Genomic DNA, 14098 nt, shown 5'->3' on the forward strand with positions numbered 1-14098 from the left:
AATGGGGAAACTGTGTTAGAAGAAAGAAGTGGGCTTTCATTTGTGAGACTTCGTTCGAGGGTAGCTCTAAGTGTGAGGAAGCTGGGTTCCCTCTTCATGGTGTGTGGGCTGCCATACCCACTGACTCTTACCAGACCCTTCTGCCAGCATGCGGTGAGTTTTTGTCGGTGCGTATTTCAGAAATGCTTTGAAACCCTCTGTGGAAGCATTTCAGAAGTGCAGATGCCTCTTTAAATGTCTACACGGGGATTTTATTGTGCTTTTTTTTTTTTTTTTCCCCTAACCAAGGCTAATGTATTCTGAAGGGGAATCTTCCAAATTCTCTCTGATGGTATCTTACCGTGCTGCAAATTGTTTCACTGCTGGCTCTCTGTAGCCTCACAGAAGCAGATGCTGCTCTCGATTCTGAGAGGGATGCACAACGTCCTAGCAACAGCAGCTGTGGAGGGGCTTGCCGGGTGTTGTATCAGACCAGATTGCTTTGTTTTGTTTTTTCTGTTGTTTTAAACTGGATCAGGCTGCAGAAGTTTTAATAGGCTTGAAGTGGCCAGAGGCACAGAGCTTATTTTGCAGCAGTGTGAGGCACAGAAGGCGTAAGTTCTCCAGTGAACAACTCTTCAAGGCCTTCCTCCTTCAGCACGCCTCTTTACGTTTTGCTGCAAGAGGTCGGGGTCCTGCAGTTGGTATCCATCATCTCCTGACGTCTGAATGGCTTCAGAGGGCTTTGAATGTTCCCTGTGTTCAGCCTGCTGTAAGTAGGACGTTTTTGTGTGGCACCTCGAGAGGCGTTTTGTTGCCGTGTGCCAGATACTGCTCTGTGGGAGCTGCTGCTGCAGCAGCATCAGACAGCAGCAAAGGGTACTGCCGTCACCCTGCACGTGCTCTGCAGTGCTATTTATGAGGTGTAGTTTGAGTAAGCTCTGTTATTTCATGTGGTCTGAAAACACCTTGTGTTTTAATTGCAATGCTGTTCACCCTATTGAACTGGGTGCTTTATAAATACGAAGTTGCATCTCTAAGTTGTTCTGTAATGACATGAATCCACAGCGGAAAGTATGCCTGTCAGCTGGGGTAGCCCTGCATTGTTCAGGGAAGGCTTTCCTGTTGCTGTTGTGCAGAAGTAAGATGATGCATTAGGACCCAGACCAAGGGAAGTGAGTCGTTTGGGAACTCTGCTGGTGTCACATTAACCATTCTCCCTGTGGCATGCTTAATTGGCAAGAAGAGTCTGTGCTGCTTCAAAGAGGGCTTGTAGCTGCAGTGACAGAGGGATGTGACTGAAAGATGGGCTCATTTTTTTTAGAAACCTAATTAGATCAGCATTACTCTGTTTTTCCATTACTGTTACCCAAGGTTTGTCTTATTTGTAATGTTGCTATTAATGTCATTCAGAATGTCATATTGAAACTGCTGTCGGTGATCATCTTGGATCATATTGCTTAAAATGTGCATCCTGTGTAGAGTGTATGATGTGAACATTATGCCAGACCCTTTAAATAGGCTTATTAGAAGTCTTTTTATGCTTAACGTGTCAAACATGCATGTAACTGTTTTCCTTAAGTGGTATAGAAAACAAATAGTGGCTTCTCTGAGAAGACATCGGGTGTTATTTTTAAGGGTCCTGTGATAGGAAAGATCTTTCTGAAGTATTATGAACCTGAATGCTTTAAAGAAGAAATTCTGCATTCCAATGTACTGGAAGTTAATATTCTTCTAAATGTTGCTTTAAGGGGTCAGCTAGGTGTCTGCAATGTCTTTCCGATATCTACTAGTCAAGTAGAGGAAAAAGTGCCTTGGAGATCCTCAGTAAAACTTTTTAACATAAGAAAGAATAGTAAGTTTGGCCCCTGTGTTCTGAAAAGTTCAATATAGGCTACATTACTAATGATAAATAGCTCTTCATTTTCTTTTTACTAAGTTCCTTTGGAAATGAAAGGTCGCTTTTAAGGCAGGTTTTTACAGTTACTATATTAATCTGAGTTGTACATGAATGACTTCCATGTGCCACTGAAGTTGTGTTCAGTCCACTGCTTCCTGGGAGCCAGACTTGCAAGTTCTGAAACATGTTGAATTGCATGGACTGAAGCTATTTAAGCTCCATGTTTCTAACTTTTCTTTGTGAGAAGTCACCTGTAGCTTCCCAATGTAAGCAAGACTGCAAAAGCAGCTAAAATCAAGTTATGGTCTAGTTTGTGCTACGTGTGGTTGCAGAAGACTGTGAAGATAACATACTTAGGGAATAAGATTTAGCCTTTACAATGGTTTTGTGGTGTTACCAGTGGCCTTTAATATCTGCTGCTGTTATGCCTTTTTTTATGCTTCAAAAGCAAGGTCTTGAAATTTCAGACTTATAAATATATTTATTATATTCACCCACGTCTGTGGAAAAATAGATGTCTGATTTCTGGCACATGAATGCATAATTGTGGGATTTCAAAGTGCTTGTATCTTGCTAGAAAAGCAAGTCTTTGGATATCAAATATGCAATTTTGAAGAAATGAGGGATGCCGTTTGTTTTTATTAAGCTGGGATTTGAATGTTTGAAGGAAGCATTGGGGGAGGCATTTCTTTGAAATGGAAGTAATATTCCTCGTTTGTGATGTTAAAAATATTATTTTTGGCATAGCTGCATTCTTTATAAGTAAACATAGGGATCTGTGTTTTAAAGAAGTATGCTTGTTTTCCATGTCTACTTTTTTTTATTACTATTATTTTCACTTTGACAAAGGTTTCTGCCCACCAGCGAAAGTAGAACTGAATGTAGAGCTATCCGGATGTGCCATCATTTGTGTGTAATGAAAATGCCAGCATATAGATTAAAGAATGTTGATGTGTAGAGAGTGCTATGTTTTATTGTCAATTAGTATGTCATAAGGAAAGCAATTAAGGTGAGAATACAGTTAAAATTAACTGTTTCAGTTGACTACAAACAGTGAAGAGGAGGACAGTAGAACTTGGAAATCAGGCTTTACATCTCTTTTCATTTCTTCAGTAAACATACTTCCATCTTTTGTATGGCTTTCAATCTCGTCTTCTTGTTTACCTACATATTTCAAATACCAAACCTTCTATGAGTTGTGCTTTTATATCCTGAGCAGCTTGCACTTTCTGTGAAAGATTAAGGTTTTGGTCACCCTGAGTTTACTAAGGCCTACGTATTCATATGGTTGAAGATGTGATGTGCAATAAATGTAGGTTATAGGACAGAAGTTTATGAATTTGGATGTACTCTGTGCTGTCTGATCCTTTTCACCACAAGAAGTTGTAGTTCTTTTATATATGGTTCAGTACTTGACTTCAAGGCATTCTGTACCACTGCTCTAATGATGTGTACGAAGTGGCATTTGGGGAATATTGGGAAATCCTTTCTTTAAAGGTTGCTGTTAAGCGTGAAGAATCAGATGTATGAAGAAGTAGTTCTTTGTTAGAGAGCTGTGTTTGATTATAAGGAGGTAGTATTTTGCATTTAGGAAAGAGACAGAGCAACTCTTCTTTATGCATTAATAGTGGTCCCCTCCTTACATTAAAATTGCATGAAGAAATTAGTAAAATGTCTTTATTCCTAAAATTGTAAATCAGAGTTTAGTAATTCACTTGAAGACAAAATGCACTGAGTGTGTTTGAGGTTGAGTGGCTGGATGAAGTCAGTGATTTGAAGATGAGGCTGGATAAGACCCCAGGCAACCTGATCTAGGTGTGGCATCCCTGTTTGCTGCAGGGGAGTTGGACTAGATGGCCCTCAAAGGATTCTGTTTATTCTATGGTTATATTTCTTTAGGTTGCCCTTGTTCAGATGTCTTTTATTTCAGCAGTGTTTTGTTACAGGGTACCAGGTAAGTAGCTGAAGGACAAGTTAGCGATGGAGTAACTCACAAATTTAGTGAGATGTGATTAGCAGAAGAGGGGAGAATATATTTAAAGGGTTAAGTAACTGGTAATAATAGAAATAAGGGAGATTTGTAAAATATACATAAGAAAAGCACAGACTTGAGAATTAAATAGTGTATTTTTTTCTCTAGAGGAAGCCATTCAACTCCTATAAACTTTTTTTCTTACAAGTAGGCTGTGTACTGCACTGAGAAGAAATAGCACATACTGAAGCAAGGAGAGCAGAGGGATAATTGAGCAAGTCTGTTCTATCTCTCACTTACAGCTGAAGCTTGTAAGTGTAAGGCTCAGCTGAACACAAAGCCTGTGCCTCAGCTACAACTGCCCAGTGAGCTTTACCCCATCCTGAACTCTGAACTGAGAGCTGCTGGGTGCATGCTTGACCCTCTTTTGTGTTGGGTAGACCACATTGGGGCACTTCAATAAATTCTTTGTGTTGATTTCCTGTGAGAATATCAGAGATGGTTTTGAAGACTGGGGAGGAGTTACCCTGATGATAAAGACGACCATACGTGCTGGAAAACGTGTGAGATCCCTTGCCCCAGACCATATGGTGCATCACTGTTGTGCATGGGCATGATTTTCCTTCTTTTATTTTCATTTTTTAAGTTACTTAGTGCTAGTGCAGACCTTGTCAAGCCTACGTCTTGTGATGGGAAGTACAAGCGATGGCAGCTGCCATGTACAGCAGGTGGGATGTAAAGAGGGCCTCTGTGCAGCTTGAAGGGAGCTTGAAGGCATGTGAGTCTGAATTCCAGGCTTTCATCTTTCTGAACCTCTCCTCCCCCGCCAAGATTACACCTATGACAGCCCCACAGATATATTTGTTGCCACTCTTGATATTGTTAAAATTAAATATTAAAATTAAATAGAAAACATTAATATTCTAGTAGTCACACAAGTCTCCACACATCATTAGAACCTCTTTGTACTAAGCACTTTTCAAAAGTACAGAGAGGCACAGTGCTAGTCCAGAGGATCTTGTAATTCAAAGTGAAGGATGTATGAAAAATGGGGGCAAATGACTCTATCATATATATATTATTTTTTAATTAAAAATAATTTAATTACAAAATTAACATATATTCCTATTTCTCTTTAATATCTCTGCCGGCTGATTTGGAATACGAAACTGCAGCTAGATATGTGGGTTTGTATTGGCTTGCTCTTCCTTTATACTTGCACATTTCTGCAATTTATAGAAGTTTGTAACTTCCCAGTTTTTTTAAAAACAATTCTGGATGTGATATTCATACTATTTAAAGAGAGTGGAATGTATAGAAATTCAACTTAGAGAATCCTGGAGGCTGCCAAAAGTGAGGTTCCAAGATGCTGAATTAAATCTTGCATTGTAGTGGTAGTCTTGTATTTCACCTGCTAGAGAATACCTCTGTGCTAGGACAAATGTCTTCATTACTAATTTTTCCTGGCTTTAGTGAAGCCAAATACAGTACAGATTGGTTCTGGTTCTGAGATCCAGATTTATTGTAACTGTTTGAAAATGGATGCTGATTCAGATTGGCTCAGTTGAAAGCTAGAAATCAAATGCTATCCTCTAGTGGTGAGGTGTGAATTGGGTTGACCTTAGGAGCAAACTGCTCCACAGGGACTGCCTGCTGTGCTACTTGGCATGTACCATGAGTGGGAAGCACAAGAAGCATGGCTGCCACAGGGTAATCTTGCAGCCTGGCTTACGTTTGTGTGCTATTGGTAAGGGGAGAGCCTCATAGTACAGTGTGTCAGGATGGATGGACAACCAGGAGCTGGGCTGTTGTTGCTTGGTGTTTCAGTTGTCAGGAAGATTTGTTGTTTGGGGAAGACTATCTGAAGGATTTTTTGGTATCTTTACAACGTTGGCTGAGCAGAAGCAACTCTGGGAAGACAAAAATCTTAAATTTGTAATGACTTAAGGTTATCACAGTCCCTAGTAGGTAAGATTTTGCAGTGCACTTCGATGACCCAAGGATCTCCGATCCGAATTGCATATTTCACTCACACAATCACAACTGGAGCATATACGTGATCAAGTTCTACACACAGACCATAGTAGGAGCAATGTCATAGGCTTGGAGGATGTGAGCCGCAGAAGAGCAGCAGGGGCTTTGGCTTTCAGAAGGGTTTTTCTCTACAGGAATATGTGAGTGTACAAGGAGGGGGCATCTGGTACAGCTGCTGCTTTGAGGCAGGTGGGTGGTTTCTGTGTGTGTCTTATTCTATTTGTTTTGACTCTTTTATCTGTACTTGATCCTCTTGTTGCTACTTCTCTGTGCATGTGGCTTTCTCTGAAGGTCTGGTACTTCTGTGTCTCCTTGTTTGGAACTGCTTAAACTTTTTTTTCCCCACATTCCTTCTGTTATTAAGGAAAATGAATCAGGCTGCTCCGCAAAGCTAACAATAGCACCGTGACTGAACCTGTTTCCCTTTATCTTGTTCCTATGGCATTAAAAGTTGTTGATCAGCCACTCTGGCCTGCTGGCAGGCATGTCTGATTTGTATGGCACTTCAGTCTCTTTACTTTTTGTCAGGAAAACGCCCCTTCCATTAATAGTTTCAGCTGTTCTGAGTGCTCCATTTAGTTTGTTCTGTGGGGTTTTTTCTCAGATTCTTCTTCCGCTAACCCTAACCTGTTAAATCAATACTGCAGAAGTTCATCATTTCTTGAATTTCTTTTCGAATATGAACAAAAAGTGTTTTAAACACTCACACTCTAGTTGTTGAATATATTTTCTTCATATTAGGTATTTTAATGTTGTTTCTGCCTTTGATGTGTTGGAATTTTTCTAATGATCTAAGCCTTTCTTGAGATCAGTCGTGTACGTAGCAGCTGCACAGCAACATGTCTCCTCCATTAAATACATGTCAGTGTGATGTATTCTGTGCGTGTAGGGGAAGTCTCTGACTTCATCAAAAGACTAGTTAGCGTTTAAGCGTTTTGTTTGTTTGGGCCTTTTAAGCATTACACGTTTTTCAATCTGTTTGCCTATGGTTACATGAGTATGTGATGTTTTTATGAAAAAAACATCCTGTTGACTTAACGTATATTGTAGCAAAGCTTATATTTTTGTGGTTGTGTTGTTTTTTGTTTTTAAACCTCTGCAGACCTTGAAGTAAATCAGTGGGAAGAAGGTTTAAATCTGTGTGGTGGTGAAACAGGACAGCGGTGCCTCCAGCTTTTTGGTAGGAAAGCAGGAATGTGCCCACCGTCCTGAGCTTCATGCTGGGTTGTTATAGTGTTGTTTTTCTTCTACATTTCCTTACTACTGTTTCTGTGACTGATAGTCATTCTTCTATAAGCATTTTTAGGAACATACTTAGTCCAGCATCTCCGACCCTTTTTATTACTCTTATTATCATAGCATTATGCAATTCCACAGCGCCCTTCATGTGTCTGCTGCTTGCACAAAGTTGTAGCATTAGGGAGTTTCATGAAGCACAGTGGCCCATCACTGGTGCAGTTGGTGGGACGCAGGGTGCTGACTCCCCCAGACGTTATTTATATCTCTGCTTGCTGCCCCTTGCGCTTTCACCTTGGTGGACTGTTCTCTGCTCTGGTCCGTACTCCTGGCAGTAAGTGAACTTTGTGCTCCCCTATCTGTTAAATGGCTCGAGCAGGGAGCTATAAAACAATTCCAGTGAACTTTGTGCTCTTGACATTCGCTCAGTCACTCGTGCCCTAAGGGGCATCTTCTTGGAGCTTTTGTTTCCTCTATCAGAGTTAATCAGAGACTAAAAGACTGTTTTGTCTTGAGAGTACAGCCGGTAAAGCAACAAAGGATCAGCACAAATCAGGGAACTTCTTATGGCATGTAAGGCTTGGTCATCTCATTAAGTATTTATGTATGCTCTCTTTTTTTTCCTGCAGCTGTCATATTTCTCAAAGGGGATGCAGCACCATATCACCACATCTCCTTGTCTTCGTGCCTCTGTGAAACTGCAACGGGAAGCTCGTTTTTTGTTTCTTTTTTTTTTTTTTAACGAGTCAGGCATAACAGATCTGCTGCCACTTGTAGTTGAAGCATTTTATAGGCTTGCAGGAAAATACTCTGGAGTGTAAGCTGTTGAGATTCTCTTTCAAGTATCAGCTGGCTTTTATAATTCATTATTCTTTGCTGTATCAGGTTTCTGAGTTGTTTGTTTGTTCATGGTGTGTTGTTGGAGGGTTGCTTGGGGTTTTTATTTTGGGTGGGAAATTGTTTGGGGTTTGTTGCTTCTGTTATTTTCTTTAGGGTTTTTCTGTTAGTCTTCCATTAGTGTTGTTTACCTCTTAACATAAAATGGTGTTTCCCTTCTGTGGTCAATTTCTTCTTGAGTCAAGGGTTTCAGCTATGAGAGATGAATCTCTTGCACCTTTTTGTGTGTCTGCTGCTTGCACTTGTTCCCTGCCACTGGTGTTTGGCACTGTGGCAGTGCAGGCTGTGCTGGTGGTGTGTGGCTCCTCTGGCAGCTCAGGCACTGCGTGCTGAATAAAGGCTGAGCCTCAGTGCATCCCAAAGAGCACTTCTGGAATCAGATGGAGTCATGAAGGTACCAAGCTTGGAAAACTGCTGCAAAAAGGAGTATGTTTGTCTTAATGTAGCATCTGTATGAGCTGAAGAATTTTCTTCCAACCTGTCCCCACAGGGTGAAATATGATGTTTTCTCTGAGCTTCTCTTGAGCTATTCTGGGTCTGTGCAGAGCAATATTCTGTTTTTCTTGTGTTACTGTATATCAGTTCTACTGGCTCTGCTATTTCATTATTAGTACATACATTTGGGGTCTCTTCTAGTTATAAGAAGCTTATAGAATATCTCAGGGAGTGTACATGCAGGGCCTGGTATACAATTATGAGGTTCTTATGATGAGGTCTCAGGATTGATGAAGTCTTCTCCTGCATCCATATCTTGGATTTTAGTAAGGAGGATTGTTGGCCGCTTGCTTCTCTGCATCACTCTGACCATTTGTATTTCAGTAGGACTTTATCCTAGGGCTAGAATTCATTCCCTCCTACAGGTCTCTGACTGTTATTCTCACTTTTTACCCTGTGTATTTGAACTGCTGTTTCACTTTTGATCTTCTACTCAATATCACCATTGAACCTTCTTGCTAACTTACAAGCACAGCATTTCGATCCTGTTTTTATCTTGCATCTTTGGATTTGAAAGCTCTGTCTTGATGCTGTGCAACTATTAAGCCATTTGCTGCAGCTGTAACCTCTGGGTATTTTCTAAAATTGCTACTAGAATTTACTTTTCATTGTGCTTTCCTAAATTTGACCAAAGTCTGAATATTTCTGTACTCAAAGAGGTGTTTTTCATCTATTTGGCTCTGATCCTTCAAAAAAATTCTATTTTTTTTCTTTCTAACTTTCTTTTTGAATGAGTTTATGCTGTTCTGACAACAGGAACTCTGCTTTATGTGGAAAAAATCAAAGAGCAGCTTGTCTGAGAAATTCACACTAAAATGCAAGTAGATGAGAACATTTCTCTGAGAAAGTCGAAATACATTGCATAGGGGGAAATCCTTGTCAGGAAAGCCTGCAGAGAAAGTTGCATGTCTGAAATTGTGAGAGACAGATTCGGTTGTCAGCTATTCGTATGAAAAAGTTGAGGTGAGAAAACAAAGAAAGCAATACCAGCAGTAGTTAGCAGAAATATTTGTACTTTCCTCCCATCTTGTGTGTTGTAGTTGTTGACAGTGGCCACAATTCCAACATTTTTATGGGAATTTTACCAGAATGATTAGCAATGCTGGAAATTAATTTCATAGAATCATCAAGGCTGGAAAAACCTTCCAAGTTCATGCAGTCCAACCATCCCCCATCACCTTTTGTTGCTCTTTAGATCTATTATTGTGTTTGGGTCTCTGAGTTCTCTAGTCTGATTATATGGGGCTGAAATTATACGAGTGGATTTTAATTGTGCTGTTCCTGAAGTACAGGAGCGAGCTGGGCCCCGCTCTGTGGTCACAGCACCCATGCCCGCCTGCTCTGGAGGGCTGAGCAGCTTGGAGCTTGTTCCATCCCAGCCCACAACCTGACCTTTTGATTCTGCAACTCTACTTTGGAGGCTGCAAATGAAGGCAGTGCTTTGGAGTAATGTAAGGACAGCTTGCCTCCTTGCTGAGCAGTGAGGGGAGCTGCTGCCTTGAGGGGACTGCAGTTTGTTTTGTGGAGCTGTTTCTCTTTGAAAGCACATTTTAGCAACCGTTTCCATATTAGCTTCACAAAGCATTTGAAGCTGTATCTGTTTCTCACGTGGAAAACTTACAACAAAGTAATCTCAAGATATTTACCAAACCTTTGTGGCTTTTTTCCCCTTCTCTCTTTGTCCTCTTTTCATCTTCCAAATTGCATTTTCTGGGAATTAAATAATAATGGGCCTGTTTTGTCAGAACTCCCTAGCTGCTGCAGTATTACAGCCCTAAGAGAGTGTGGGAGTTTTCCAGCAATACGTTGAATTTCTGGTCTGATAATCACACTTTTGTTGCTGAGAACTGTGGTTGTTGCTGAAATCCCAGCTGCCATATTTTCAGGTAATTATTGGGGAGGGGAGGAGAAGGGGAATTATTTTACAGTGTGGAAAATGGTGACTGAATGTACCCTAATGTCAGCTATGAGTTTCAAGAATGCCTCTTACATTATGGATATCTGTTGCTCTTATGCAATGATTATGGTAGATTACAGAACAGTCTTAGAGATGCTGTTTCATCTTCTTGATCAATTTGTGATAAAGTTTGGGAACTTTTATTCTGTTGCAACATATAATTCAGTTATTGCAGTTATATCTTTATTCATTTCCTTTCTTTCCTTTTTTCCCCCTCTATTTGTGTTCTATATATATACACAATTACTCCAGAAACAGAATTTATGGTGTTTTATAATGTCTGTACACCATGTTGTGCATAGTATCATAAAGAGCAGCAAGAAGTCAGATGGTATATTTAGGAAAACGTTGCACTAAAGGTTATTACAGACATTATATACTAACATTGTCACGTCCTTCTGATCCTGACAGATACTTCGTGAGAGCTGTAGCCTCTCTTTTGGCACTCTGTCTCTTTCTTAAGACATAAAACATGGAATTACCCCAGAATACTCGAGGCATGCAAAATTGTTTTGCATCTTTTAACACTTGTTAATATTTGTTAACATTGATTTTGCTCCTTTCCAGTTTATAAATATCTCTAATCCCAGTGAGGATTAACTATATAATATTTTTTTACTTTTCTTGCAAAAAGTGAAGGAAAATGGAGTAATACTGATTTGGGAAGTGGATTGGGATTTAGGAAATCAAGGATACTTTCCTTGTTTTTCTGTAGGTGCCCTGCTTGGACTCCCATCTCACAGGTGTAGGTGAACAGCCCCAGTCTGTCACTTCTTTCTCTCCCATCACTGTTCTCTGCAGTTGGTGGCAGGGGTAAACTCTGCCATGTTCTCACTGCACTGAGCCACAACTTCTGTTAGAGTGAGGAGTTGCATTTCCTCTTTGGGTTCTGACTGGGACAGGCAAGGAATGGTTCTGAGCCTGGTACCATCAGCAAGTGAGGGCTGCAGCTACCTGAGTTTGTCTGGCAGCTGTTGAGCCTCACAGCACCTGAGGAAAGCACATCTAATGGTGACATGGTTGGTCAGAGAGGATTCCCTCAAAAGCCTCAGGAATTTTGGCTGGTAGCATTTGTGTGCAGCAAATGGCCTCCAAATTCAGTGTATTCATTAGGATAAGGTAGTGGTAAGATACTCAGTAGCTGGCTTAATGTCTTGTGAATTTACTGGCAAAAATCTGGACCCCTGTGAGTTCTCAGGCATGTGACATGGGTCTGCTCTGGATGGTGCGCCTGCACCAAGGTACTGCAGTTCCCACTGTAAGCATAGACAAGTTCTTACTTATTTCACCAAGTCTCAACCATACAAGGTGCATAGATGTGTCTTAGCTGTGATTTAACTGTTCCCTGATGTATGCATTTATAGCAGACTGTCAGGGCTCGTTTTCCCTTTTTGTCATTGCTATTTGAAGTATGTCACATGTTCATTGGGCAGCAGAAATAATCTGCATAAATGTTCTGAATAGAACTGAAGGAAAAACAGCTTTAATATTCCAGCAAGAAGATTCCCATTCCAAATCAGGACAAAATAGGCATCTTTCAAATTATTGTGGTTGGTAATAATAACAAAAAAGAAAACAAAACACAAAATATAACCACTTCAGTGTAAATCATTGGAAACATTTCCTACAGATAATTATGAAATACTTTTGTTTGGATCTAAACTGTATAAAGTAACTGTTAATGCCTCTTAGATTGCATTTGAAATCAATATATTGCAAATGGGCTAACAGGAATATTCCTCAGATATTTCAAACTGATCAGAGGGAATGCTTTGGAGCTTGCATCTCCAGAAAGCATGAGAGTAAAGAATCTTCTCCAAAATTGAGGGGCTGCTGAGTGGAGTGCTGAGGGCTTACAAACCCCTCTTGCAAAGAGGTGCTTGATGCAAAAGCCAAGATAGGAGTATTGCAATGTCACAGCTGTTTTCTCAGTGCAATGTGTTGTGTACAGCTACAGATTTACAAAAATGGAGTTGGGTTGAACAGGATAGAAAATAATGCATACTCTGTAGGAAAAATACCATATATAACTAAAGCTTGATAATCATTTTTCCTTTGTCCCTCCAGTTAACTACCTAATAACTTACTATAATTCATTCATTTTACTCCATGTGTCCTAAATGTATTGGCACAAAATTATTCTAAATGGAAAGCTGGAGTAAAATGTCTAAGGGTATGTAGTATAGTTGTAGCATCACTCTGTATCATCTTTTTGTTGGACTGTGTCTGTACAGAAAGTGATCGTTTTTGGGCTGTTGCAGATGCCCTGGTCAAAGCAGTACGGGGTTAAAGATATGCTTGTGTGTCTCCTTCAGAAGTTACAGCTGGGGTGGGGGAAAGAGGCTCAAGCCCTTTGCTTTACGTACTGGTTGGTTAGAGCATGTCTCTGTGTAATACTAATATCTGTGTTCCCAGAGATCATTAGAGGCTGAGTTTCAGAAGTTGAAGCACAATCCTCTGTTAACATGTGTTTGTATACACGTAGGAATTGTTTTCCTGTCTTCTTTGGGAATTGTAAATGGGAGGAGAGTATAATTTCCATTTGTGTACCAAGATGCTCATATTTAAAAACAAAAATTTCCTCTTTACTTTCAGATGCGGCATATCAGGCAATTGGTGTAAATTCTGTTTTACTGACAGAAGCAGGGAAGAGCCAGGCCAAAAGGAGCAGAGTTTTGTCTCTGAGCTGACAAGAGGGCACTCTGCAGCTCCTCACTCCAGCTTGCAGTGAGGCTGCCCTAACAGTCAGTTTACTTCCTGCAGTATTGATGTTGCTACAGGGTTATGGTGAGGCTGTCAGATAGCCGTAGTTGGGAGTGGTCCCAGTGCAGCATCAGTCGAAAACACTGGAGCTGCTGCTGGAGCAGTGCAAACAGGAGCTCTGGTAAACTGATGATGCTGGTCCAGGCTGCCTTTCATTTGTTTCCACTTCCCTAGTACTGTTCAGTGTTTAAAATATTGATTTACAGGTAGAAAATAGCGAGTATGTTATTCTTCCCTAAAATTACAGGCTGTATGCTTTGATGTTGTAGTTGTTAATACTGTCAACTGAGTGGAAGCTGGTTTTCAGTGTAACAAGTTGCACGTGTGCCTTTCCCACCCTGGGCTGAAAGCAGAGCTCCTGGCACCTCAATGATCCTGAGCCTATGCCTTACTGATCTTTGGTTTTAGTTCTGATACATTTGCCGTGCAGGTTGTGTGTGGTGCAGTTGTATTGGTGGTGGCAGAAACTGACATGTTACATGTATTTCAGTTGAAACTGAAAAAAGAAGCAGCTCGGTCTGGATCTGTGCTTGCTTCTGCAACTGAGTGTAGTAATCTTCTGTGTGGTTAGAGCTTATTTGTTTTGGGCTTTTAATGGTAATGTTCAGAATTAAAAGTCAGTTTTCTGAATTAAAATTAATAATACTGATTTTTCACACTATGAGCTGTACTTACCTACTGGAAAAAGTGAAGAAAGAATGAGTTTCACAGCAAAGCCACTCCCATGACATGAAGAGTTACTGGCCAAGTAATGTCTTAAATCTAGAGTAATTTATGGTCCTTTATAAAATCCTTATAATTCACTACATCTTTTTTAAAGAGCATTGACTGAGAGTTTTTCCTGTGATTTGGTCTCCAAACCCAC

General features: G+C 40.4%; 1 protein-coding gene across 21 annotated transcripts in view; it reads left to right on the forward strand.

Annotated features, from left to right (window-relative positions):
• TENM3 (teneurin transmembrane protein 3) overlaps positions 1-14098 on the forward strand; it is a 396952-nt gene that overhangs the window by 186212 nt on the left and 196642 nt on the right. Inside the window, exon 1 of one of the 21 annotated variants that reach the window (XM_072333926.1) lies at positions 685-751. The exons of the other annotated variants lie outside the window; for them this stretch is intronic. Within the exon in view, the coding sequence (XP_072190027.1) occupies positions 729-751 (23 nt within the window). The 5' untranslated portion in view covers positions 685-728. Of the gene's footprint in view, positions 1-684; positions 752-14098 lie in introns of those variants that run through there. 21 annotated transcript variants of the gene reach the window in all.

This window comes from Excalfactoria chinensis, chromosome 4 (genome assembly GCF_039878825.1).
Source record: "Excalfactoria chinensis isolate bCotChi1 chromosome 4, bCotChi1.hap2, whole genome shotgun sequence".
Lineage (NCBI taxonomy): Eukaryota > Metazoa > Chordata > Aves > Galliformes > Phasianidae > Excalfactoria > Excalfactoria chinensis.